Consider the following 23,691-nt stretch of genomic DNA (forward strand, 5'->3'; position numbering starts at 1 on the left):
CAATTATTTTCCCGCAGTACTTCACTCTCCAAGTTGAGTGAGTGAGTCAATTCCCGTAGTGTCCGCCTGTGCAGGTGATGACTGGGAATGTGCTTGCGAGGACATGAACAGTGCAAATCCAAGCGACACCTGCCCAGCAGAATGGTGACGCTATTTTCCACATCACCAAGACAGACCTCTCTCTTCTTCCGTGACGGACCTCGTGTTTTCAACATGAGAACAGCCACCCCGATAGGGGCCAGACCACATTTACTCTGACTGAACAGGCTTTGTAGTTCCCAAAGTCAGAAATCAAATCTTTAGATAATATTGCTCACTACTTTTGGTACGTGACAGATTGCTTCAGATTTTAGGAATGGATCAGAAGTGCCAAGATTCATTATTTAGAGAATACTTTATTAGTTTCTGTAATCAAACCCATGTAGATAAGACCTTACGTATTTAACACAGTGCGTAACCCCTGTACAAATGGAGAAAATTACGTCCAACGTTTCTAGACCAATATGGCTGTTAATTTCTGTACAATGCCAACCCAACACGGTACACCTGGGATACTTTTTCCAAAGTTGACAGCACAGCTAAAGTTTCCAAAAATTCAAATTATATATATATGTATATATATATTTATTTATATAAAAAAGACCAATAGCAGTAAGTTATGCATCAATAGCAGCAACAGCTTTTCCAGGCTCTGCAGTCATCTGCACAGAAGTAGAGAGACATCCAGCACACTCCGTTAAAAAAACAAAAAAAGGTAAAAAACAAAACCCCAGAAAACAGCAAAGTTCTGTTACTGTCGTGGTACCTGGCACCATTTTTTTTTTAAATTAGCTTCTCAATCATCATCTGGAAAGAAAACATTCTAGAATAACGTCATTAAAAACAGCTCTGATAAAGCACGGTCACTACTACGTATCATGAAGCAGGTACGAGATATCTTACATTCACAGAGGTATGGTACAGTACTGTCCTACGTCTATGGTACTAGAGGATACAATTAAAAAGGCATTATTTGAGACTTGATTCTATTGTTCCAGCAGAGGGCCCAAAGGGTGGAACGACACGGCTCTGGTGAAGAATGCGCCTTCTTAGCTAGGATTTCCTTCCGTCAGGGGCGCGGTTCTAGGTACTCACTGCTCCTCACGAATATCAGCTAAAAACCGTTTAAAAAAGACAAAAAAAAAAAAAGACGGGGAAAAGAAAAAAAAACCTACAACCCATTGGATTCATAGAGATGACCGCGCGGAGGCAAGCAAGACCCAGCCTAACGAGCGCCTCCCCAGATCCGCCGTCTGAATGACGAGCGCGCCACGGGGCAGACGCCAAGCAGCACTGCAGAGCTTCGGCCACGGCCACCACACAGCATCGTTTCAGACAGAAGCAGGAGCCCCACACCGCCCGCTCGGGTATGTCAGGACGCGGGCAGCGCTAATTCATCATGTGCTCGCTCGTCCAGGGAGAAGGGGAGGTCGGTTACTGTACTCTGATTGTATTCAACTCTATCGCCATGTTACAAAAAACAGCAAGCTGCCAGACTCGAAAACAAGGCTCCTCTCTCCAGCCCCAGTCATCTTCAGTGTCTCACCACCAAGCCTACAAATGCTGTCACCACATCCGGAGGACAGAAGGGAGCCAAGAAACCACATGTGATGCATTCAGCTGGGACCTCCGCACTGGTCAGGCCGAGCTCTCCCTCGGCCGGGCTATTTTCCTCTTACCTCCGGTGTGTCATCTAACCATAAGGATTTAGTTCTAAATTACATCCACTCGAGAAATGCGTGCACGTGTGTGTGTGTATGTAAATTCTGACTGAAGACGCATGGCCATCGGCAGAGTGCGTGTTGTACGGTAGGTGCAAGCTGACGGCAGCTGTGCGTCAATGTGAACGGCCGCTGTGTCCCCGGGCACCTCCGAGCTCTGGAAAGGAGAATGTCAGAGGCCGCCGGCCCCTCTGGCTGGGGGCATCATCTCACTTCATTCTTCCTCTTTCCCCTCTCCCCGCCCCCAGCCCCCCGGAATAAACCACAGCCTTTTAAGATTTTGTTTCTTCGGTTTTGATCGCCTGAGGTTTGATTGGTCCAGTTCTAACAGGTTTGGTGGCTATGGCGGGCGCGGGGGGTGGCTTTTCTTCTGCTTTTTCCTGACAGACACCAGGAGTGTCGGTCAGCGTTTCAGGAGGCTTGCTTGAATCACTGTCCACTTTCTGGGCTTTGCCTCCTATCTGTTTGCTCTGCTGCTGCTCAGAGAAGAACCGCTGCGTGGACTGAAGCACCTCTGCTCTCTGCTTTGCCTTAAAAAACGAGAAACAACAACTGAAGAGGCTGCAGCACTACCAAAGCCTGTCGATCAGTCTCAGTTTGAATTCTCTTAGCAATCACAGATCGGTTTCCCCACGCTGGCTTGGCCAAACCAGAAGCACCTCATTGATCTGTCAGCTTTTAATGGATAGATCTCTTCCTATCTCTGAAAACATTCCGTGGGATTTTTTTTTTTTTAAATATTTGAAAAGAACAGACCACCTCCCACCACCTTTTCAAAGTTCGCCCTCTTATAAAATAATAAAATAGAAATTGCTGTTGGTTTGTTATCTTTTCCGGAACAAACCTTATTGATGCAATTTTATACAGGGAGCCTGCTTGCAAATTTGAAAGCATATACGTAACACTTAAAATCTGTAGTTATCAATACGTGGTCTACAATAAAATGAAAAGGAAGCACTTATATTGTGGCATTACCAACACCTAGGACCAAATGTCTGGTGGCTGAGTCCTCTTCCCACAGCTCTCTTCTGCAGGGGAAGAGCATCAGAAATTAGTACTACGAACTCACTGATCACTAAGTTCTGATAGCTCCTACCACGCTCTGAGCGGGTAAAACGACTTCCTGGGTGTCCTCTGTGCCCCCAAGGACCTACTTACGTCGCTCTGTAAGTTATACCACTGTGACTTATACAATTATAACTCAAGTTTCTATGCCTCTTACATTTAAAAAAAGCCCTTCATGCCCTACAGGTAATTTATACGACCCAAAAATCTGAAGCAATTTTCAAGAAACGTACGCCCTTGTCCACCCCATTATTAGCTCCAATGCCAGTTCCAACAAGGGACAATCGAGTGCCAAGGAGCCAGGAGGGGAACTGGAAACCAAGGCCAAATGGTCTCCAGAGATTTCTACATGTTCTAACTAGTACCTTTAACAGTTAAGGATGGGTGGACACCTTAGGCACAGCCTTAATCAAAGGAGAAGTGAGTTAATAAGAGTTTCGCTGCAGGGCAGTCTTTAGATTTGATTACTTGGGATCAGAAACAAGGGATACCAATCCCAAAAACAGCTCTAGCCAGTCCCCAAACCCTCCCACCGGGTAACCGTAAGCCCGGCTCTCCTTCAGAGTAAAGCAGGACCACGGACAGTCTCTGCTGGAAAGCAGGCGGCTTTGCTCTAGTCCGACCTGACACATATTAATGACAAAACAGGCAAAATTACTAAGACTGCTAAAGTCGAGTCTCCGTAAACACGGAAACAAAGGCATCGCTGGCTGCAGGCACACAGGTAAGGCTTGTGCTCTGAAGACTGTCCCCACACAGACTCCTGAAGGCACTCTTCTGTGTCAGCGAACCTCACGCTGACCAGTGCCTTCTGTCATGAAGGATCCCAAAGTGCTTTATTGAGCTCTTCATCTACAGTTACACAATCTGTCGTGGAGTACAGCCACCCAAGGTGGCAAGCAAAAAGGGGGTATGAAAACATTTGGAGAAAACTGTACTTGGATGACCATGAGAAAAAAAAAAAATCAAGACAGGTAACATGTCTCACCTATTCCAAGTTTTTTGCATAACTGTGATTTCTATTTCTTAAGCTCGGGAATGGGGTGGGGTGGGGAGAAAAAACAAAGAAAAACAAATGAAAGAAAATGGGGAAGCTGTAATAATTCATATGACCTTTTGTTTCAAAAAAAAAAAAAAAAAAAAAAAGTAGCAGCTAGACTACAGATCTCCCCTAATATGTTTTAAAAGCGATCACTTGGCCAGAGTTTAAAATGTTAAACTTGTTTGCTGACTATAATTGCGAAAGAAAAAAAAAAAGGTGGGGGGAATAGGGAGAAAAATAAAAGAAATAATTAAAAAAAAGAACGAACAGGAGCGGTGCGCGGGTTGGGTCTGCTGAGGCGTGAATGCCTGGATGTGCGGTTACGGGTCCAGAGGCATCGTGAGACGTGGCGCAGAGACAGAGCCGTGCTCTGCTGGCTGTCAACGCTGTACTAACCTTCATGTCTTGCTCAGCCTTCAGCGCAGCCTGGGCCTGATTACCTCTGACTCCAGAGAGTGATCCACAAGGACCCCTGGCTACGTGTGGCAAACGAGCATGGCTCATGAGGCCTGTGGTCAGCGGAGGAGGCATCTGACTGGCCAGTGCCATTGGTGGCCTCTGAACAGGCGCTGGGAAGGTGTTAGTATGTGGGGCTCTTACCAATGGAGGGACCAGGTTAGGCTGAGAGAGAATCTGAGTGAAAAAAACAAAACATACAACATTAAACTGTTAAAAAAATTTTTCTGGCCAACTAGACAGGGCTGGCTTATCCCAGAGTAAATCTGTACCAATTCTGCCAGTGGAGGGAAGTGAACGGATTTGTGGGCGGGCGCCATTCTAGTGCGGGGGCTAAGAACCAATAGGCCACGCCTGGAGAATCTAACAGAAAAATCAGGCAAAGCATGCTTTGGTGCTAGCATTTTGGTAACAAATTCTGAAGGGGAGATAGAAAGGCTATTACCTAGAATACTTTTAAAAAAAGGTATATTTGTAGGAAAGGCACATTCCCATACCAAACATAAGATAAAGATAAATAAAAAATAATGCCAATTCAGCAAATATGTGTTTTCTCAGGAACCAATTCTAGTTTGTGAGCGTTCTTATTAATTTTAGTTAGTCCTTCCATATGATCAGCAAAGGGAAGAGAAGCCAACACTTTTTCACATATATTAAAGCAGCTTTTGGAAAATTTACCTCGACTACACAGTTATTATAAAAAAACAAAAAACAAAAACCAAAAAACTCAAAAACAAAACCAAACCAAACAAAAACCTTTAAACCTGGAAAACTTTAAGCACTGGGACCCTTCTCTAAAAAGTCAACTTTTTCAAAAAGATAAAAGGAACAGAACTGGAGTAAATGATCAGAGCTGTGTGGGGAACCTTCTGACTATTTCTACTGTCTGCTTTAGGAATAACCTGTGTCTAGCTAAAAATTATAGACACTATATTTGAATGCCATGAATTTACTGTTAAATTAGAAACTGTTTCTAATTAAAAACTGTGCTTCTAAACTGGTTATAAAATGGCAAGATTACATGATCAGGGAACTAGCATAAGCGATCATCTGGAAGGAGCTAGGACTCCGTTCTCACTTAGATCTGCCCACCTGGGGTGCAAACTGTGTGGGAAAAGGCTGTGCCATTCTCACAGCGGCGGGGGCCGACGGGAACTGCTTCTGATAGACGATGCTGTTCATTTTGCTGGACTGGCTGCTGGGACTGGTGGACGTGGCCCTTGGAAAGAAGTCGTCACTGGTCAGTACAGTGGTGCCAGATGCACAGTGCCCTTAGACGAGCCGGAGGCAGTGTGCTGGGCAGGCCCACAGACGGGGGAGCCGTAGCGGCTTAACCCCGGGGCACCAACGTTACCGCGGTGGGGAGATGTTGGGCGGCAGAGGCGAGGAGGGCGCCGGCCAGATGTGCCGGCAGTAAAAGGTTTTTTCTTAAAATATAGTATAACAAATCACATTCTTAATAATTTAACAGCTTAACATTTTACTTAAAACTATCGATCGGACTGCCTTAACAGCTTACCACAGGACTGCTGACGTACTGCGCACCTAACAGACAGTGCTCAGTTACCTGGGAATTCTACAAGCAAGTGTAAACACCCATTTTACCGGAAGGGACTAGAGGTGGGTGTGGTGCTTCTGCCGCTGATGGGAGGTGTGCCTGGTTTCATGTCGATGCCACTTCCAAAGGCTTTCAGTTCCATTTCGGACATCTGAGAGAGAGCACAAAATAAACTTACCATTTCTGCAACTTCACAAGCTAACAAGCCGTGTTTAATATATGACATGAAAAGACTTACTCTAGCAAAGGGCAAAGCATCCGAATCCCGAAACCCTGTGATTAGCTTTCAAATACCATGGCCTTAAGAAGGACAAATTTGTGGCTGAACAGTCTGAGACTGTGTAAATCCAATTCTCCCACAAAATTTGTAAATTCTTTATTACTCGTTAAAAACAGAGGGGGCGAAACACATTAAAAGTAAGTCGCTAAAAAATAAGCACGTTAGGGTTCGGGATGTCCCAGAGGGCGGTGAGACCCGACGCGCTTTCTCTGCACAGACGATGCAGAGGTGCACCTCTACACACGTGGCCTCGAATTCTCAAAGCAGCGGCTGCTTTCTCCCCACTCACTTTGCCGGTGGTCGCGATCATGCTGTGCTGTGTTCCCGCGGGGATCAATCCTCTGAAAGGCTGGCTGACCTGTGCCGGCCGACTCAGGCTGGGGGCCTGTGCCTGGGGGGTGGTGTGCTGTAACGGGGGCTGCAGAGTCTGGGGCAGAGCAATCAACGGCTGCCCCGTGGATCCGAAATTAGGCAAGGAGAGCTGGGATGCTGGCAGAGGCACTGTAACCTGGAACGCAAGCAACAGAGACTGCAGCCGTCTGCTTGCCCGGAGCCTGCTGAATGTATCCCTACAACTGCACACACGATCCTCCCAATACTTTCTGAGTAAGATTTAAATAGAATACATCGATCTACTAACACTAACATATCTCACAAATCTCTTGCTTAGTGACTATCTCCATTGTTAAAAAGGTGCAACAATAACACAGATTAGCAGTGGAGAAACTATGTAACAGATAAAATTATGACTACCTCTGAATTAATGCACAAGACATGTCAAGTAACCACAAAATACAATAAAACCACGGGGATACAATTTAAAAAAGTAGTCACAACTTCCCAAACATCAATTTGTTCTGAAGGTCATAAGATATTTACGAACGGTAATCTGTAAAATCGCCACCAAACACAGTTGTGAGAAAATGTCTACAGGCTTGTCTTTCCCGCCCTCAGCCTCCGCCAACTTTTAAAGAGGAAGCCGATTAATGATACCGCTGGAGGAGATAGTTAAAATAGTTTTCACTGAAAATGATGACATTCGCACACTTAAGACACGTGCGTGGCATGGCCCTCTGGCCCAGTCTGCCACCGCCCTACGGACCGCATCAACCACGACGGTCTTGTCCGTCTTCGTCTCTACTGCGCTTATGTGTAACCGTGAATCCTGAACAATGGCTTTCAAAAGTTTATGTTCATGGGGTCCTTTGTTAAAATAAACAATTACATGGAAACCCATTTAAAAAAGAGAGATAAACGGCTGCTTGAAGTGGAGGTGTGGATGCCATTTCCCAGGACACCTCAGAGAAAACCTCTGCACTACTCCCCATCTTGGTTCTGTTTAAATTCCCAAACAATAACAAAAGCAGTAACAATAATAATAATGATAATGATAATAATAAAGAAAATTGAGGAAATTTACCATGCCATAGTTTACCTGCTGGAGAGTACTCGGTGACTGGGCAGTGTTATAAAAATTTGTCTGACCAGGCTGCTGTACTTGTCCGGAATAAAGATTTGAAGCCTGGGTAAGATTTGCTCTAGCCTAGAAAAAATTGATTAAGAAAACAGCAATAAGATTGAAAGAATTTCCAAGTCAGGCATCAAGGTTGTGGCTCCCAAGCAATCTCTAACAATTTTAGTATTAGACAAAGAGGAAGACCTTTGTTTTTGGTGTCTTTTTTTTTTAAAGATGCGTTTATTATTTTCCTTTTAATTAATTTTTTATGGTGACATTGGTTAACAAAAGTCAATGAGTTTCAGCTGTACACTTTAACAGTAAGGCGCACGTGCGCGCGCACACACACACACACACATATTTACAATGTGTGCTCACTTCCCATAATTAGATTTCCTTCTGTCACCACATATTTGACCTCCTTTACCTCATCTACCTCCCCCCTCCTCCCCCACTCCCTACCCTCTGGTAACCACTCACTGGTCTATGGTCCATATCTGTTTTTGGTGTCTTTTAACATTTTTCTTTAAAAGCTGTTCTTACATAATCTGCGGCAAAAAACCACAATGCCAGTGCACGCCCCGGCCCCTGCCTCACCTGGAGGAGATGTGTGTCGATGAGCTGGGACCCTCCCAGCCCCGATGCCTGGCCTAGCTGATGTTCATACAGTATAGGAATGGGCTGAGTATTTGAAGTCTGCTGAAAGGCAAGGCCCGACTGCGCCTTGGCAAGTTCCTGGTGCTGGACAGCTGGGAAACTGTGGATGGCGGTGCCAGAGAGGACCACCGACGGCTGGGACAGGCTGCTCTGCATGAAGGCTGGCTGAGATCTACGTAAGGATCGAAGAGAAAAGGCTTGTGTTACAAGCTGATTCTATCTGGAATCTGGAAACCTTGACGCAGAGAACGCTGACTGTGTCTAAGGCACTTGTTTCAAGATTTAGAGCCCCCTGAACAGTGAAGCTCCACAGTTAAAAGTTCTGGAAAAAGGGTTACTCTTCCTGAGAAGCAGGGAAGATTTTCTCCTCCTGAACAACGAGAATGAGTCTCTCTTTGAGTTTTACCGGAAAGCTCAGAACTAAATCTACCGTCTTCTCTTTGGCGCTGACAGTTCACCTCAGCAGCTCTGCCGGCGCCGCCGGCTCGGACTCGACTGCACGTCCCTGCTTCCCTCTCACAGGCTGCTCACGAGAGGCCTCAAGTCCTCTGTGCAATGGAGCAGAGCAGCAGTTCCCACACTACCCACGAAGTCGTTTTCCTTAAATAAGGTATAACGGACATATGACATTTTAAACACAATGATTCGGTGTTTGTTATCTACTGCAAAATGATCAGCACTAAGTCCAGTTAACATCTGTCACCCTTACAGTTTTTCTCATGATGAGAACTTTTAAGATCTACTCAATTAGCAACTTTAAAGTATGCAACACTGTATTACGATCAAATACAAACATCTAGTTATAAAATAAGTCAGTTACGGGAGTGCAACATGCACCATGGTGACTACGGTTCATAATACTGTGTTCACATTTGAGGTTTTATTTTTTTTAATACAAAGCTGGAATCAAACCTCAGACTGCCCTGTTAACTCTCTGGGATGGAGGCCTCCGATCATACTTTAAAAAATGGGAAAACATAAGCGTGTTGTTCCACACTGTGCTGGCAGAAACTAATTCAGGGATTCCCTGTTAACACACACACATGCTGATTGGGGGGAGGACAAGGAGGAGCAGAACGATGGGGTACGGATCCAAACTGTCCTCAAAGTCTAAACCTGTGTCTTCCAACAAAGGAGCCACAACCACACGTACAGCGCACACTGCATTTCTATTAAACAGGTCTGGTCTCCAAAGCAATGGTTAAAACAGGAGTTACAGACACAATGTCACCGCGCTGCTGTTCTGTCCCCTGTGGCTATGGAACACGTTACCACGTCATCGCTGAGCTCATTCTCACAGAGCTGGGAAGTAGCTATGACTTTCCAACAATTCAGAAGCCAATACCAATTAAAAGGACACTGGTTTGTGACAATGAACCTACCTGCTATTTTAAACTTTTATTTTTTACTACACATACCAGAAAATAAACCATCCTATATACAACTAATTATATAGAAGTACTAAACTCTACTGGAGAACCTTTACTCAAAAAATAAAAGTGAGAGACATATTAAGTTTAGTAATAATTCCACTCTGTTAAGAAAGTTAATTAGATGAACCTAGCTTCTTTAGGAATATAATTTATGTAATCTAAGAGAAATGAGCTATACATCAATTGATGCCCATTTTAACCCATAAAGTACAGAAATTCTATCTGAACCCCACCAAAAACCAACATGTTTCTAAAAGCAAATGCATAACTTTGCAACCTTCCTAAACTGTCCTGAAAGTAATTTATTTATTGATTGATGGCGTAGAGCCACTACCATGAGTATGGATGACAGCTATGCTATGATCATTGCTATATCAGTGATGCTCAGCCCACCCGCCATCATCCTATTAAGTTGGAGCTGAGAGACACCTGGGGTTGAATCCAGGCTCTGTCACTTATTTGCCATGTAACCTTAGGTAAAAAAAAAAAACAACAACACCTTCAAGTCCTAAGCTCCTCGTGTATCAAATGAGGATGACTTCAGCTCCCTTAGACCATGTCCTACATTACTGTATGTCAGGGGCTGGATAGTTTCACATACAGGGCAAGTTCAACGAAGATCAGTTTCCATTATTTCCTTGATTGCAAAGAAAACTTACTGTGACTCTTTCAAAAGAATGCTTTCCCGCCCACGACACAGCACACTTGCCACCACTATCGTTGCTGCTTCCCTTCTTTGTCTGACACTCTACTCCTCCTCCTGCTCCATCCCGCCTGGCCTCCACCCGCTCACGCTGTCATTCGCCTCAGCTTGTAACACAGCAGCCTTGGCTTCCTGGCTGCTGGCAGCAAGGCTGCGCTGAGGCTTCTGGGCCCTGCAGCAGCTATTTGCAGTGATTTTCTAATTGTTATGGAGATGCTGCTACCTTCTTTGAGAAGCACTGAGACTTGACTTTGTTCAATAAAGTCTGACTGAAATGGCTGGCCGCTGAGGTTCGTGACACATAATCAACACACTTAATAACTTAACACTGCTCATGACTGGGAGGAAGGAGCAGCAAGGAGAGGCAAGGAAGCACAGCAGCCACCCTGTGCCCGGTACCACAGATGCCACGCAGCGCGGCCCACCTATACGGCTGGAGGGACGAGCCGAATAACTCCTGGGCCTGGGAGACGGCTGGTCCGGCGCCCAGGCTCAGCTGGGCCTGATGCTGTCCTTGCAGCGGCGCGTAGATAGGGATGGGGATCTGCTGAACTGAAGCTGGCTGCATTGCAATGAGAAACAAAACAAAACAAGAAAAACGACATGTGAACACTGTACACACAACTCAAAACATCTGGGCAAATAAAAACTTGAAATATGATGAGAATAAAAGATTAATGCCATGTATTAGCTCCCTTTTAAAACAAAACCGAATGTAAAGATCTAAATTTCCCTTTCAACCCATTACTTGATCTACATTGTTAATCATTCAGCTTTGACAAATTTGGGAAGCTTTACATTTTTGCTAATACGTATCAAGGAATTCATAGGGTTGTCCCATGTTGTTAATAGAAGATTGTAACTTCAAGGAGTCAATTATTTGTAGCCCAAGATAATTATTACACCATAAAAATGTCGAGAAACAAATACAGGATAGAAGTCTGTGACATTTACCTGAGAAAGACCTGGCTGGAAGCCTTGTTGCTGGGCCAACGATGGTGGAGCCAATCGTGCATGCTGGGTATTGAATAAATGACTGGTGTCCATGTAGAAAGCTGGGATCTGAGCTATGGGACCGTGAGGAAAAACAAGAAGTAATAAGTGTCTAATTTCAGATTTTTCCAAACAGTTACTAAATTTTGTAGCAGACTTCAAATTAAGTAAGCTCTCTGAAAATTAATACAACACAAGGAAAACCTAGAAATGTGAAAAGATGCAAAGGCAAAAAGATGCACAGCTTCGATCAGGCAGGTATATGCAAATTAAAACGAAACTAGCACTTGTGAAGGCGTAAGAAACAGACACTCTCATTCACTATCAATGGGGTATAAACCAGTAAAATTTTACATATCCTACTAAAACTGAAAATGAACCTGTTTAACAGCAAATCCACTTCAATTTTACATTTATCTACTAGAATTTCACAAACTATTTCAAATGAGTTGACATTTAATAATCGAAAGAATTTGGTATAGACTTTTAACAGATTTCTATGTATTATATATACTATTTTGTGATTTGCTGTTTTCATGTTTTGAAGAACTTCCCAAGTTTTTTTTTAATTTGTCACCATTATAAACAATACTGCAAAGAATAAATTCTCTCATACATGTCTCTGATTAATAAATAAGTTTATCTGTATGAGATTCCTAAACATGAAACTGTTACTATGGTGAGTATGTACACATAAAATATTCTGATATACTTTTCTAGAAGAATCATGTCAATTTATATGCTCACCAACAAGGTACTTTAACAGCCTAATAATAGTAAGGCTCACGATCCTCACAGATACTGAGTATTAAAGATGCTGGGTATTATCAATCTTTCTACTATTCCCCACCTGGTAAGGCAAGGTATAGACTCACTGTTCTTTTATTTTGGGTTTAAGTCATTAATAAGTCTGAATATTATTCCAATGTTTGTTTACTACTTGACTCAGTTCACACTGTAATATTTAGTAATATAAGTTACTCCACCCCCAACATATTTTTGTCTTCTTTGTTATTCTTTGGTTTATTCTTTCTCCATGAACTTTATTATCCATTTGTCAAGTTTTAGATAACAAACTTTCTAATATGATTGGAATAACATCAAATGCACAAGTTAGTCTGCAAATTATTAGACCCTAATTTGTCTCATATACATGTGGAAGAGACAATGGCCAAGAGTCCCAGAATGCTTATCGAAGAGAGACAGCAGTCAATTCTATCAGGAAATAAATTTGCAAAAACCAGATCAAAAAGTATTCAAACTTGAAAGGGTAACTAATAAGAGAAAAAAATTAAGCATCCACAAAGTCTTCGTTTTCTCAATTTCCTGTACCTGGTTCCAAAACCCTCACCTGCTGCCGACTGCGACACGTAGACTTGTGGGCTCTGCTGCTGCTGGGCCATCAGGGAGGGCACACAGCTCAGCTGCGAGAAGTGGCTGGCGGAGGGCAGGCTGCCTGTCTGCAACTGCTGGGGCTTCACTTTACAGATGTTAGGCGGGTCTGATGTGGTTGTGGACTTTGTACTCAGAGAAGAGGTAGTGTATGTACCAGCACCTAGATTTGAGAGGGATGAAATAAGGGGACGGTGAAATATTTTATGAAGTGCCACTGTTGTTCACAGTAAAATAACTCAAGCACCAACCAGAAACCGGAAAATTAATGTTTATGCTCACCATGTACTTAGAGGCAGCAGCTCAGGATATACATACCCTGTGTCCCTCAGGATATGAGGTATACATCACCATGACTACCTCTATACTTCTCCCTCTCTCCACCCACCTTGTATATATAAAGACAAACTATTAACAAATAAGTAGTATCATACAACTTGAAGGGTCAAGTCTGCTGATCAATGAGCTATAGTGTCTGCAATACTGGAGTAAATGACAGTACTGGTATTTGCTTAAAAAGTGAGAGGAAGCTGTCATTATTTGACATATTCTCATGATGTTCTCTCTAAGACAGGACCAAGACCAAGGTACCCTTGTTCTTCTTCTTGAGTCTCTAGCAACAGGATGACAAGAAGGTCCTTGTTAAAAATTTACCCTCGCTGACAGGAGTGTAGAAAAACTACAGACCTGGAAAAAGGGAAGCAGTTGGGTACCAAAGAAAGAACGAGCAACCTTCTCAGTCCCTTTATTCCTGATCGTCCTATGACACTCTCCCTCCTGGCTGCTTTACAGCCCCGCCCACTACCCGGCTCCAGCCAGTGAGCATGAAGAAACCGCCCGCGAATGGGCGCTAAAGACCGCCTGCCTGGGTTTTAAAGACGGAAGAGGGGCAGCTGGAATACTCTCTTTGATTTGGATCTCTGGGTTTCTCTTAATACATACTTCTGATTCCGGATAACAGCAAAATAACTGTAGTACAACCCAAAGACCAGTTCTTTTGGTACTTAAAAATAGCAGAGAATGCCATTCTACTGTATGTCATTCTGTGATCAGTAAACATGGCTGCACGTGAGGTGGGCGCACTTCCCCGGCTCAGAGGTGTCACAGAGGCCCCTGTGATTCTCTAAGAACTGCAAAGCCTAAAATGAGATTCGGTTCCATGAAAGGACCACTGCTCGTGAAAAATTTAAGGAAGAAAAGCCCTTCTACCTCGGGGTGCTTAGGGACTCACCTTAAAAGCGAAACAAAAAGCAAAAACCAGTGGATACCATTTACTCAAAAAACAGAGACTGGACATTCTCTACCTCTAACTCTTCACCAGAAAATGTCAACCCAACAGATTTTGGCCAATAGCTCCTTCAAATTAGACACGGACTGCAAAATATTTAAAAACTAGGTGAATGTATTCTTTCTAAGCTGGTTTTAATTAGCTGTATATGAGTGAAAAAATAAAAATCAAAAGGTGCATTTTATAGAAAAATTTAGAGAAACAAGATGTTATCAGTACCTGTAATGGGGGAGGGAGTGAGAGGCAAGAAAAGAAGGCCCAGCAAAGTGTTTTAGAAAGCCGCCAAGAAACGCTCGCTCAGCTAAAACCGGGAGAGCGAAGGGGAGCGGGGGTGAGAACGGCAAGACGCCCACAAAACAGCCGGTGCTTCCGGCGCAATCTTACGCCTTTTAGAGGGAATACTTCTCTTGGGGGAGATAATAAACTGAAAATGACCCTAAAAAACCTGGAACAATTCAAGACATGTAAAGGGACCCCTACCTGACAGCGACGTCGTGGGAGGGACCGAAGCGACAGGGATCTGCGGCACCGACGCGCTGGAGAACGAGCTGTAACTGGCCGTGCCCGGGCCGCTGGCGCCGCTGCTGACGCCGCTGGCGACGGGGGGCGCTGCAGAGGCCACCGGAGAGCCCTTCTCCCTCACGTTGGGAGAATTTTCCCATGCCTTACGCGCAGACTCCATCTGCAATGAAATGGACGATTTTTAAAGCAAAAAAAACCCCACCAAAAACAAAACCAAAAAACCCCACGATGCTAGTATACACATACATAAATATATACACGAGTACATACATAACCTATATTTAAATTCCAAATATAACCCTTCAAAGATCACAAAAATAAAAGATTAAGACTCTTGAGCTTTCAAACCTTTACTTTCCCCTTTACCTGCTCTCTCCTGCTTGCATTGGGAGGTGGTGGGCTTTAATTACGTCTCTACAGAGAGCTTGCCGACGGCTTTGCCAAACAGACCAGTGAAATACAAAGTCACAGCTCCAGTATCATCTAAGCACGGTCCCTGTCCCCACCAGCGCGTGAGGAAGGGACACAGTAGGCCTCTTCGGGGCTGCCGTAAGGCTCCGCCGGCCCTCTGAAAATACTCATTCCCTCCGCTTTCTTTCTTTCTAAGTCAACGGCTCTCCAAGGGCACCTTGCGCCTGGCTGCTTCACGCGCGCGTTTTAAAAGGCAGAGGAGCCAGACAGCGGGTGGCTCGGGAGCAGCGTGCGTGAACACTGGTTCCACAACAAGCCCGCGAAGCGTTTCGGTGCCGACCGCTGCCATTTCTATTTGTGGCTACTGGATTCGGCTAGAATCTCCTGGTTTCTTAGAAGGTATTCCATGTGCACTCTCTCTAGGGCAGTGCCGTTCAACACACATCCATGCAGCCACATATATAAAGTTTTTAGGGGTCACGTTTTAAAAAATGAAAAGGTAACATTAACTTTGGTAACACGTTTTATTCAACCCAACGTATCTACAATATAATGAAAACTAATAATCAACATAAACATCGAGATGTTTTAATGGGTTTAAAAAATTACCATTTCAGATTCAGCATCTATTTTCTCTTACACTTAACGCACGCATGTTCCAGCGCTCGATCGCCACATGGGCCGTGGCTACTGAACTGCGGAACGCAGACGTAGGTGCTCAACTATCCTACGGCTACTCGAATAAGAACGGAAGAGGCACGTAGATTTTGAAGGTATTAGTTCTACTAGTCAAAATACTGGGCCAAGAGGAAAACCAAAAATTATAAAATTCAGTGGCAATGACTTGTATGAGGATACTTTTCACAAGTAAGATTTTTTAATACCATTGTTAAAGTTTGTAGGTCTTTGAAGTACCAACTTTTAAAACTTTAACCTTATTTTAATTGTAAGAATTTGAGAAATATATCTCTCCCTGCTTTCCTACAGAACACACTAAATGTAACTTAACCTTTTCTCAATGACTAATGTCATCTTCATAAATTCAAAGTATAAGACACTCTCATGTTTGCCTGAGTCTTTTCTTCTCAAAAATACCTTGTTGGGTTCAAATGTGTTTTATTTTAAAACAAAAGTCTTGGGTGGGGTGTGTTAAAAAAACAACTTAGAAAGTTAGACAAGATGCAATTTGCTTATACTATCTTAGATTTTGTGGTTTAGAGTAATTTTACAGAGTACAATGCCTTTTACATCAGTTTTATTGTGTTGAAAGCACATCATAAATTATAGCTAATCAAACTTGCGTAATATACAGGCCACATACACTTAGCTTCACTTCATTTCTTGAGCAGTAAGAAAATTTACAATCTATCTTTGGAAATTCAAAGAAACTAAAAAGTGCAATTACTTAAGTATACTCATTTTCCCCCTTGGCAAATGTACTGTCAATAACGTTTCTATACTTCATGTATTACCCAAATAGAGAGAGATGTCAGAAGAAGTAAAAATAAAGATAGCAGAGAAGTTTTACGTCCATGTGATTTAATTTAGAGTCATTTTAATTCTAAATGTATATTGTTTCTCTCTGGAGTGTTAAAAACATTAAGGGAAAGGCAATGTTGAATGGGTCTTTTTATGAATTAACAACTGGCCTAAAGAATAATATTATATTTGCTTATGTAAAATTAGACCATTGCCTTCAACAGTATAATGGTAAAGAATACAAATAAGTCATAATGTGAAGCACAGACTGCCAGTCATTCAAACAGGAAAGGAGTAACAAAGGCTGAGCGGAAAATGGATGCGAACAGGGAGGACTGGGTAAAGGTGGAGATGTCACAACGCAGAGATAGCTGTCTTAGAAAATTGTATGGTCTCAAACTTATATTTATTAAGCCTCTTACAAAGTAGTTGCGGGGCAAGAGGTCAAGTAGTCAAGAAGCTGGAGACTAAAGCAGAAAGAGTCTAGACATAAACACTGGCCTCATCATAAAACGACGCAGCGACCAGTGAAAGGATTTGCCATCAACCGGCCCCACCTTAGGAGGCCCTGCGGTAACAGAGGTTAAACATCCGCCTTGGAAAAAATCCTCAATTCTAAGTGGGCACTTGAGGTGAATGACTGATTTAGAATACTCTTGAACAACTCAATTGTAATAAAGCATTAGTTAACAGTTCAAAATTATAAACATAATACGAGATAAAAAAAAACAAACATGCCTAAACTTCTTGAAGTTAAAAAAATGCATTGTCTAATATCTCTTTGGCTCCCTTATTCAAAAACTACTCAATAACAATTGATTCAAAATCACCTGTATTACTCAATTACCTCTTCATAGCAACTACTACAGTGCTTTCTTTCAATTCCTACAACTTACAGGAAAGACAGAAAATTATCGTTCTTATCATTATTTGTACTTAGGATAAAAAAGCATGCAACATCAAATTAGTTTTTTTTTAAAAAATATATATACAACTAACATATCCAAAAATTGAGATCTCTAATAAGAGGAGCTTAGTACAAACACGGGCTATAAACACTCTGCTATAATTTTAGACAAAATTCACAAGCACAGCAGGCCTTACTTTAGATATAAGAATATCAAGTCACTTCTAAGTCACTTTTATTAGAAGCTAATAAAATTTTAAGGTCTAATTTGACATCGTTCCATTTCCTCAGCTTAGTATTGTTGCTTACCACACAAAATGAGTAGAAATACCAAGAGAATATTGTGAGCTTATTTACGTCCCCTTGCATGCAGTACTCCAGGACCCTTAGAGATGAGAGCGTACGTACCTTGAAGGTGAGGCTGAAAGTAGTGGGAGGAACTGAAGTTAGGCTGGAGCTCTGTTGTAGAGTCTCCCTCTTAGGGAGGGGAAGGGTGTTGGGCAGGGGCACCTGAAAAGGTAGCAACAAATATCACAATCTAACTAAGTCTGCCACAAAAGCCCCATTACAGATAATGCTACTGTACTCTAAGGGCGTTTGGTTTTCATCAGAGCCAACAGGAATATCTGATTACTTAGAGTTACACTGTGTTTACAGCAACTGGTAATTCTGGACAGTTTAGATGAAACTTCCAAAGAGAAATACTGTCTTTTTATGCATGAACTGAATCTGTCCCAAATATGAAGTATACACTTGAAGGCAGTGCTTCTTAAGTTTAATGTGTATACAAATCACCTGGGGATGCGGTTAAAATGCAGATTCTGATGTGAGTGGTCTGGAGTAAGGCCTGAAATTCTGCATTTCAAACAAACTTCCAGGTGATGCTGATGCTGCTGGTCCCTGGACCATACACTGCGCAACAAAGCTCTAAGGAATACAATTTGTACCATTTATGGGATCCACAGGTTCTATCAGAAGCATTTAACATGACAATGTAAATATAAGAAATTCATCACTTTCCTGTAACAGTCAACTTTCTAATAACTAGATTCAAGAACAAAAGTAATACCGGGTGGAAAGCATAGAGTATCAGCCTCCACTTCCGTTATACTAAAGAAATCACTCTGCTACAGTAATAACACAGTCATGGCAAATCTTGTTGTAAACTTGAAGATATTAGAAACTCGCCACCCTTATTCTCATTTTTCCCTCTAAGTCTCTGGATCATGAGATTTTATTATGTACCATTTACTAAACGGTATATTTTGATGGCTCATTCGGTTGCCTAGGTAAAATGACTGGGATGCTAGGAGGTGCCAGATACTTTGTGATGCTCCAGACTACCTAACGGAGATTATAGTGCCATGGACTACTTAATAAAGATTATTTTATAAATCTTTAAAATAGCAGTGCTATAATAGTAATAAAAAGCCATATGCATAAATCTTCAAGACATTCAAGATTCAAAACAAGTGTCACACTGGGTAACACTAACCAATAACTACCAAGATAGATCCCAAAAAAGCATACTAAGCTTCAACAAGAGGAAGAAGCCTTTTTAAAGTATAATTTTTAAAAAGACAAAAAAGCTCTATGCATAAAATGGAGCCCCCAAACAGACTAATGAAGGAAGCAAAAACATTTCAAAAGATCCTAAAATTATTCCCACATAGGACATTGTTTTTTTAACACATTAAGTTCAGAATGACCATCACACGTGGCACAAATAAGCAACGCTGTGCAATCATTCCAAGTCGATGACCATTTATGACGTTCCCTCACCCGAGCCAATCTTCCCGTTTTCAAACACACTGTAGATACACCACTAAAAATCAAATGTGGACCCCTCCCTTACACACGAGACTGGGTCTTCTTTTCTCTTCAATTCTTTGTGCGCAAGTCACTCACTATGTATGTCAGCCTCATAGACTACACAGAAAACATTCAAATGTTCATATGGATATTCTCAATGACCTTTAAAAGGTTCTGAGAATAATGATCTTTCCTTCCTTATACTGCATAAATTATATTTTTAGAGGACAGTTAGGCAGAAAGTGTTATATACTTTCTTGAAAAAGTAACATTTAAGAAATAGTCTACACATTTTTTTTTTTTTTAAAACAAGACACCACAGTTAAAGGACAATTAAGCTTTATTGTGATGTTACTGATTCAATATTTGATAATCTGCCTAGTGACATTAGCACTTAATTTGCCAGGAAGTCTTTCTGTCCTTCCCAAGTTTTCCGTTAATTCCTATAGGAAGTTAAATAAATTCAAACTTTTCTCTCGGTTTTGGCACATGAAGTTTTACAACATCTGAAAGTTGGACAAATTACACTAACTGGCTCCTGAAGTGCTCTTCCATCAAAAAGAGAAAATGCAGGACTCACTCCCCTCCCCCTTTTCCTCAGCTACATATTAAGAGTCCTTCAGCAGGACTATAAAGCTGGAGTAAATGATCCCTGAGGACCTCACCTTTCTGAAATTCTACAGACTGGATGCTAGAGGAAAGATCAGAAAGCACAGGAAAAACAGGATAATTAGACACAATCGAGATTTTTATTCTCAATGATAAAGCTTAAAGCCCTTTGTGAAAGACCTTTCATATGTCTATAATTTTTTTTTCCCCCAAAAGAATAAGCCTTGGCTTATTATTGAGGGCTACATTTAAAAAAGAGGGCAGCTGACCAAATCTCCACCTTATCTGCCCTCTGTGACAAAGGCTGTACTTGTCATTTCTAAAACACTCCTCTACCACAGCAGGTTACCTGACTTTTTGGGGCTTTTAATTTTTCAATCAGCGAACTAAGGCAGAAAGAGAGACTGTACTGACCTTTAACACAATCTTGAATTATAACATGGTTGCCCTAGAAACTTCAGTCAAACATCCATGATGCACTGTCGCCTTTTCACAGAGCGTCTGGAAGTCTCCGAGGTACTTACACACACTGCAGCTCAGTCTTCACACCAGGAATGCTGTGGCTAAGGCCCAGCATAATTTTTGGTTTTTAATTCAAACAGGAATATCAGAATCTTTGGTAATGCTCTGAGTGAGCTTTTACCGCATTATAAAAAGGTTTCACTTAAGAATAAAATGACCAACAAAATAAAATGCTGAATCTGTAGAACGTGATCGCTAAGAACAAAAATTCTTACCAAAACCAGGTTAACAGGATTAGTACTTATGAAAACGAGCCTACATGCCACAATCTGGATCTGAAGTGGAAAGCCGATGACTTCCAGAGGAAAAACAAAAACTGAGCTTTGACTATTTTTGCTAATTATAATTTTATTACAGTGCTTCTAAATACAAATTTGCTATCAACTCTTTCCCTGAGAAGAGTTAAATATTGGTCATACGGTATGTATTAGATAACAAGAGCCATGTTCCTATCCCAACTCGCCACATTCTCAGGTTGGTTACTTACATTATTAACCAAAGAATCCTCCATCTTTGCATTATTAGTAGCCACAGTGTTAGGCAGAGAAGAGGAAGGTGTAGTATAGTCTGTTACAGACTCCTGTGAAGTAGTAACAGAAAAAATACGTTTTAAACTGAATTAATGAGTCATTTTATAATGACAGCCTAACTGCTGTAAAGTTGTTCTGGAAGAAAGCAGGAGAGGAGAGCAAACCCTTAAGACTCAACTCACTCAAATCTCAACTTGAAGACCAACAGTGGGATAAAGCAAACATGAACTCATCATTGAAACAGCATTTCAATTACTGATGGGGTCCTGCACATTTTAAAAAGTACACTGCACAGAACTAGGAGGTGGTCAGTGGGACTAAATGTTTACTTCTGTGGATTACTAAAAGGACTCTGTGTGGTTCTCATACTCAATCTATCATAATCTATATCTTACTTTCAACTACTGATTTTTTATTCTCTTCGAAATAAAACTATGTAGATAAATGAATGTCAAGATCTTAGCTGTCACAATTTATTAGGTTTTAGGATAAGCTCCTTGTTTATAATCATGAAACTCTTCTCTAAATATGGTAGAGCAGAATCACATGAGCTTTTACTTACATGCACTGAGTTTCATGGCAATTAAAAAGAGAAAAGTATTCGAATAATATGAAAGATTCCATCATCTATCTTTCTTCTCAATGAGAGTATGTCCCGGAGTGAACGTGAAATGGCAGATACAAATTTCCTATTCCAACAAGTGTCAGTCCCTAGAAGTCACTCAGTGTAACCTGCCTTAATGCATATTTTTTAAACATATGCATCTTTCATTCAGTTTGGTCCCTAAGCGCAAGTCGACGACTTCTCTGGTGCTCAGCCAACAGCACAGTGATCTGTTCCAACCTCGGAAGAAAACTGGCTCTGCTGAGGTTCCTAAAGTTTGCCTTATCCCCTGACTTTGAAATCTCACTGGTGGGCAAGATAAGGCTCCACTGTAACTCCATCAACGGACAAAGTACTATAGAGCACTTCTTTCAAAGCCTACGAACCCAATGAAAAGCATTTCAATCTTGTGTGTAGACATTTTTCATTTTAAACTACTGAATGGTCCAGAATTAAGAGTAATTTCAACAGAAAAAATCTTACTGTAAGGAACTGCATTAGATCATATGCACATGAAATATAATCTCTGTAGAAATAATAATCCATACAGTGTACAGAATGATATGCCTCAAGCAGAGCGTCTCACTGCTGTTTTAGACGCAGTCTGTACCACCTCAACGAGGAGTCGCTGCCTGACGCTCACCTTCACGTTAGCGCCGTACTCTGCAGATGACACCGAGATCATTGTTCCTATCTCAGCAGACATTTCGGAAGCTGCTTTGGTTTCCTTTGCTGTCACAGGATCTGCACTTCTGACGACAGTGGGGCTTGGTTTCTCTTGTCCTTCCGGTTCCACTTGTTGGGCATCTTTTACTTTTCTATTTTTTAATGATCGTTCCTTTCCAATAGGACCAGGTTTATGTTCTTTGTTTTCTACTGGACTCAAATCCGGAAGCTAAATTCAATGTTGATAACAAAAAGGGATCATGATGAAAGGCATTCGCTGAAAACAAAATTCAACTTAAAACTGTTACTTGTCCTCCACAAGTGTCAGTGGCTTTTATGCAATTACATTTGGAACAGGAATTATATTTACCTTCTGGGCTTTGATAGGGCCTGCCCGTGGCTGCTTTTGCCGTTGTTCTTTAGGTTCGGGTATTTTGTCAGTAGTTTTTTCTGAAAGCACAGGAACAATTTCGTTTTCATTCCCGTTTGAAGCTGGAGCACCAAACTGAATTGTGTCAATTCCAATTTCAACTCCACTTTCTTGACCATTCTTTGTTCCCTGGTAAGAGAATATTTAAAGATTTGCTATCAAAACAGACTTCAAATATGACCGGGTGATTCTGGTAGCAGCACATATTTAAGAAGCGTAATGGGAGGTCTGAAGCAATCTACACGTTAACTGAGGTTAACTCACACAGATTGTGTTTGAAGGAAACTTCCCATGAACCACTACTGACTTGTATATACTAGAAAGCAACTGATAAAATGAAAACTAGGGCAAGACTTAAGTTTTTAAAGTCCTGGCTTTATGTGTCATGACCGTGATCACAGGCAAATCACCGCCTCAAGTTATTTCGTCATTTAAAACGAGGTAAAAGCAACAAAACACAAAGATACTACCAGCAACGAATAAACTGATGAATGAATGAATGAACGGGGACAAGATGGCTATACCAGTGTCACCTACTTCTGAGTGTGCTTTGAAAATGAAATGATTTACACTGAAGTGCTCTGTGACTGGAAATGGAGTGTACACACCTTAGAAATCCATTCACCAATTAAACAGTACATTTAAGTGGCACCTTTTTTCTGCCTGGCATTGATGCAGACAGACACGAGCAATCAATCTAATGTGCTGAACTTGCATTATAGTGGATGGAGAAAATAAACAACTAAAAAGCCAAATAAGGGACATGCAAAAATTAAAAGTTAGGCCACTTTAGATTGATAGACAGAGAAAGGCCCTAGGAAGTCACACTGAAACGGAATCTAAAAGACAAAATCAGTGGAAAGTGTTTCTGGCAGAGCAAACACCTAGCGGAAAGGTCAGGAATAAAAATGGCGAGTGTGGCTGGGACACAGCGGGTACTAGGAACAGCAGTACGATGATGATGAACAAGCAGAAGGCAAGATGACACAGGGCTTTGCAAGCCAGAAGATGTCTGTAACAATTATTTAATCTTTTCATGGAAGAACAAATAACAAAACAAAACCAGGGACAAAGTTCAACTTCAGGCCTTGATCTTATAATCTAATCACTACTTCG

At 41.8% G+C, this 23,691-nt stretch overlaps 1 protein-coding gene across 1 annotated transcript in view; it reads right to left on the bottom strand.

The window, feature by feature from the left end:
• Positions 1 to 375: 375 nt before the first annotated feature.
• The window catches only part of PRRC2C (proline rich coiled-coil 2C), a 78,364-nt gene continuing 55,048 nt past the window's right edge, over positions 376 to 23,691 (bottom strand). Inside the window, 15 exon segments of the mRNA XM_039881115.1 lie at positions 376 to 2,290; positions 4,264 to 4,500; positions 5,416 to 5,542; positions 5,929 to 6,032; positions 6,451 to 6,669; positions 7,597 to 7,704; positions 8,215 to 8,446; positions 10,836 to 10,972; positions 11,365 to 11,477; positions 12,755 to 12,958; positions 14,564 to 14,765; positions 17,811 to 17,912; positions 20,833 to 20,925; positions 22,123 to 22,374; positions 22,516 to 22,704. Of these exon segments, the coding sequence (XP_039737049.1) occupies positions 2,033 to 2,290; positions 4,264 to 4,500; positions 5,416 to 5,542; positions 5,929 to 6,032; positions 6,451 to 6,669; positions 7,597 to 7,704; positions 8,215 to 8,446; positions 10,836 to 10,972; positions 11,365 to 11,477; positions 12,755 to 12,958; positions 14,564 to 14,765; positions 17,811 to 17,912; positions 20,833 to 20,925; positions 22,123 to 22,374; positions 22,516 to 22,704 (2,577 nt within the window). The 3' untranslated portion in view covers positions 376 to 2,032.

This window comes from Pteropus medius, unplaced genomic scaffold (genome assembly GCF_902729225.1).
Source record: "Pteropus medius unplaced genomic scaffold, Ma_sr-lr_union100, whole genome shotgun sequence".
NCBI classification, from domain to species: domain Eukaryota; kingdom Metazoa; phylum Chordata; class Mammalia; order Chiroptera; family Pteropodidae; genus Pteropus; species Pteropus medius.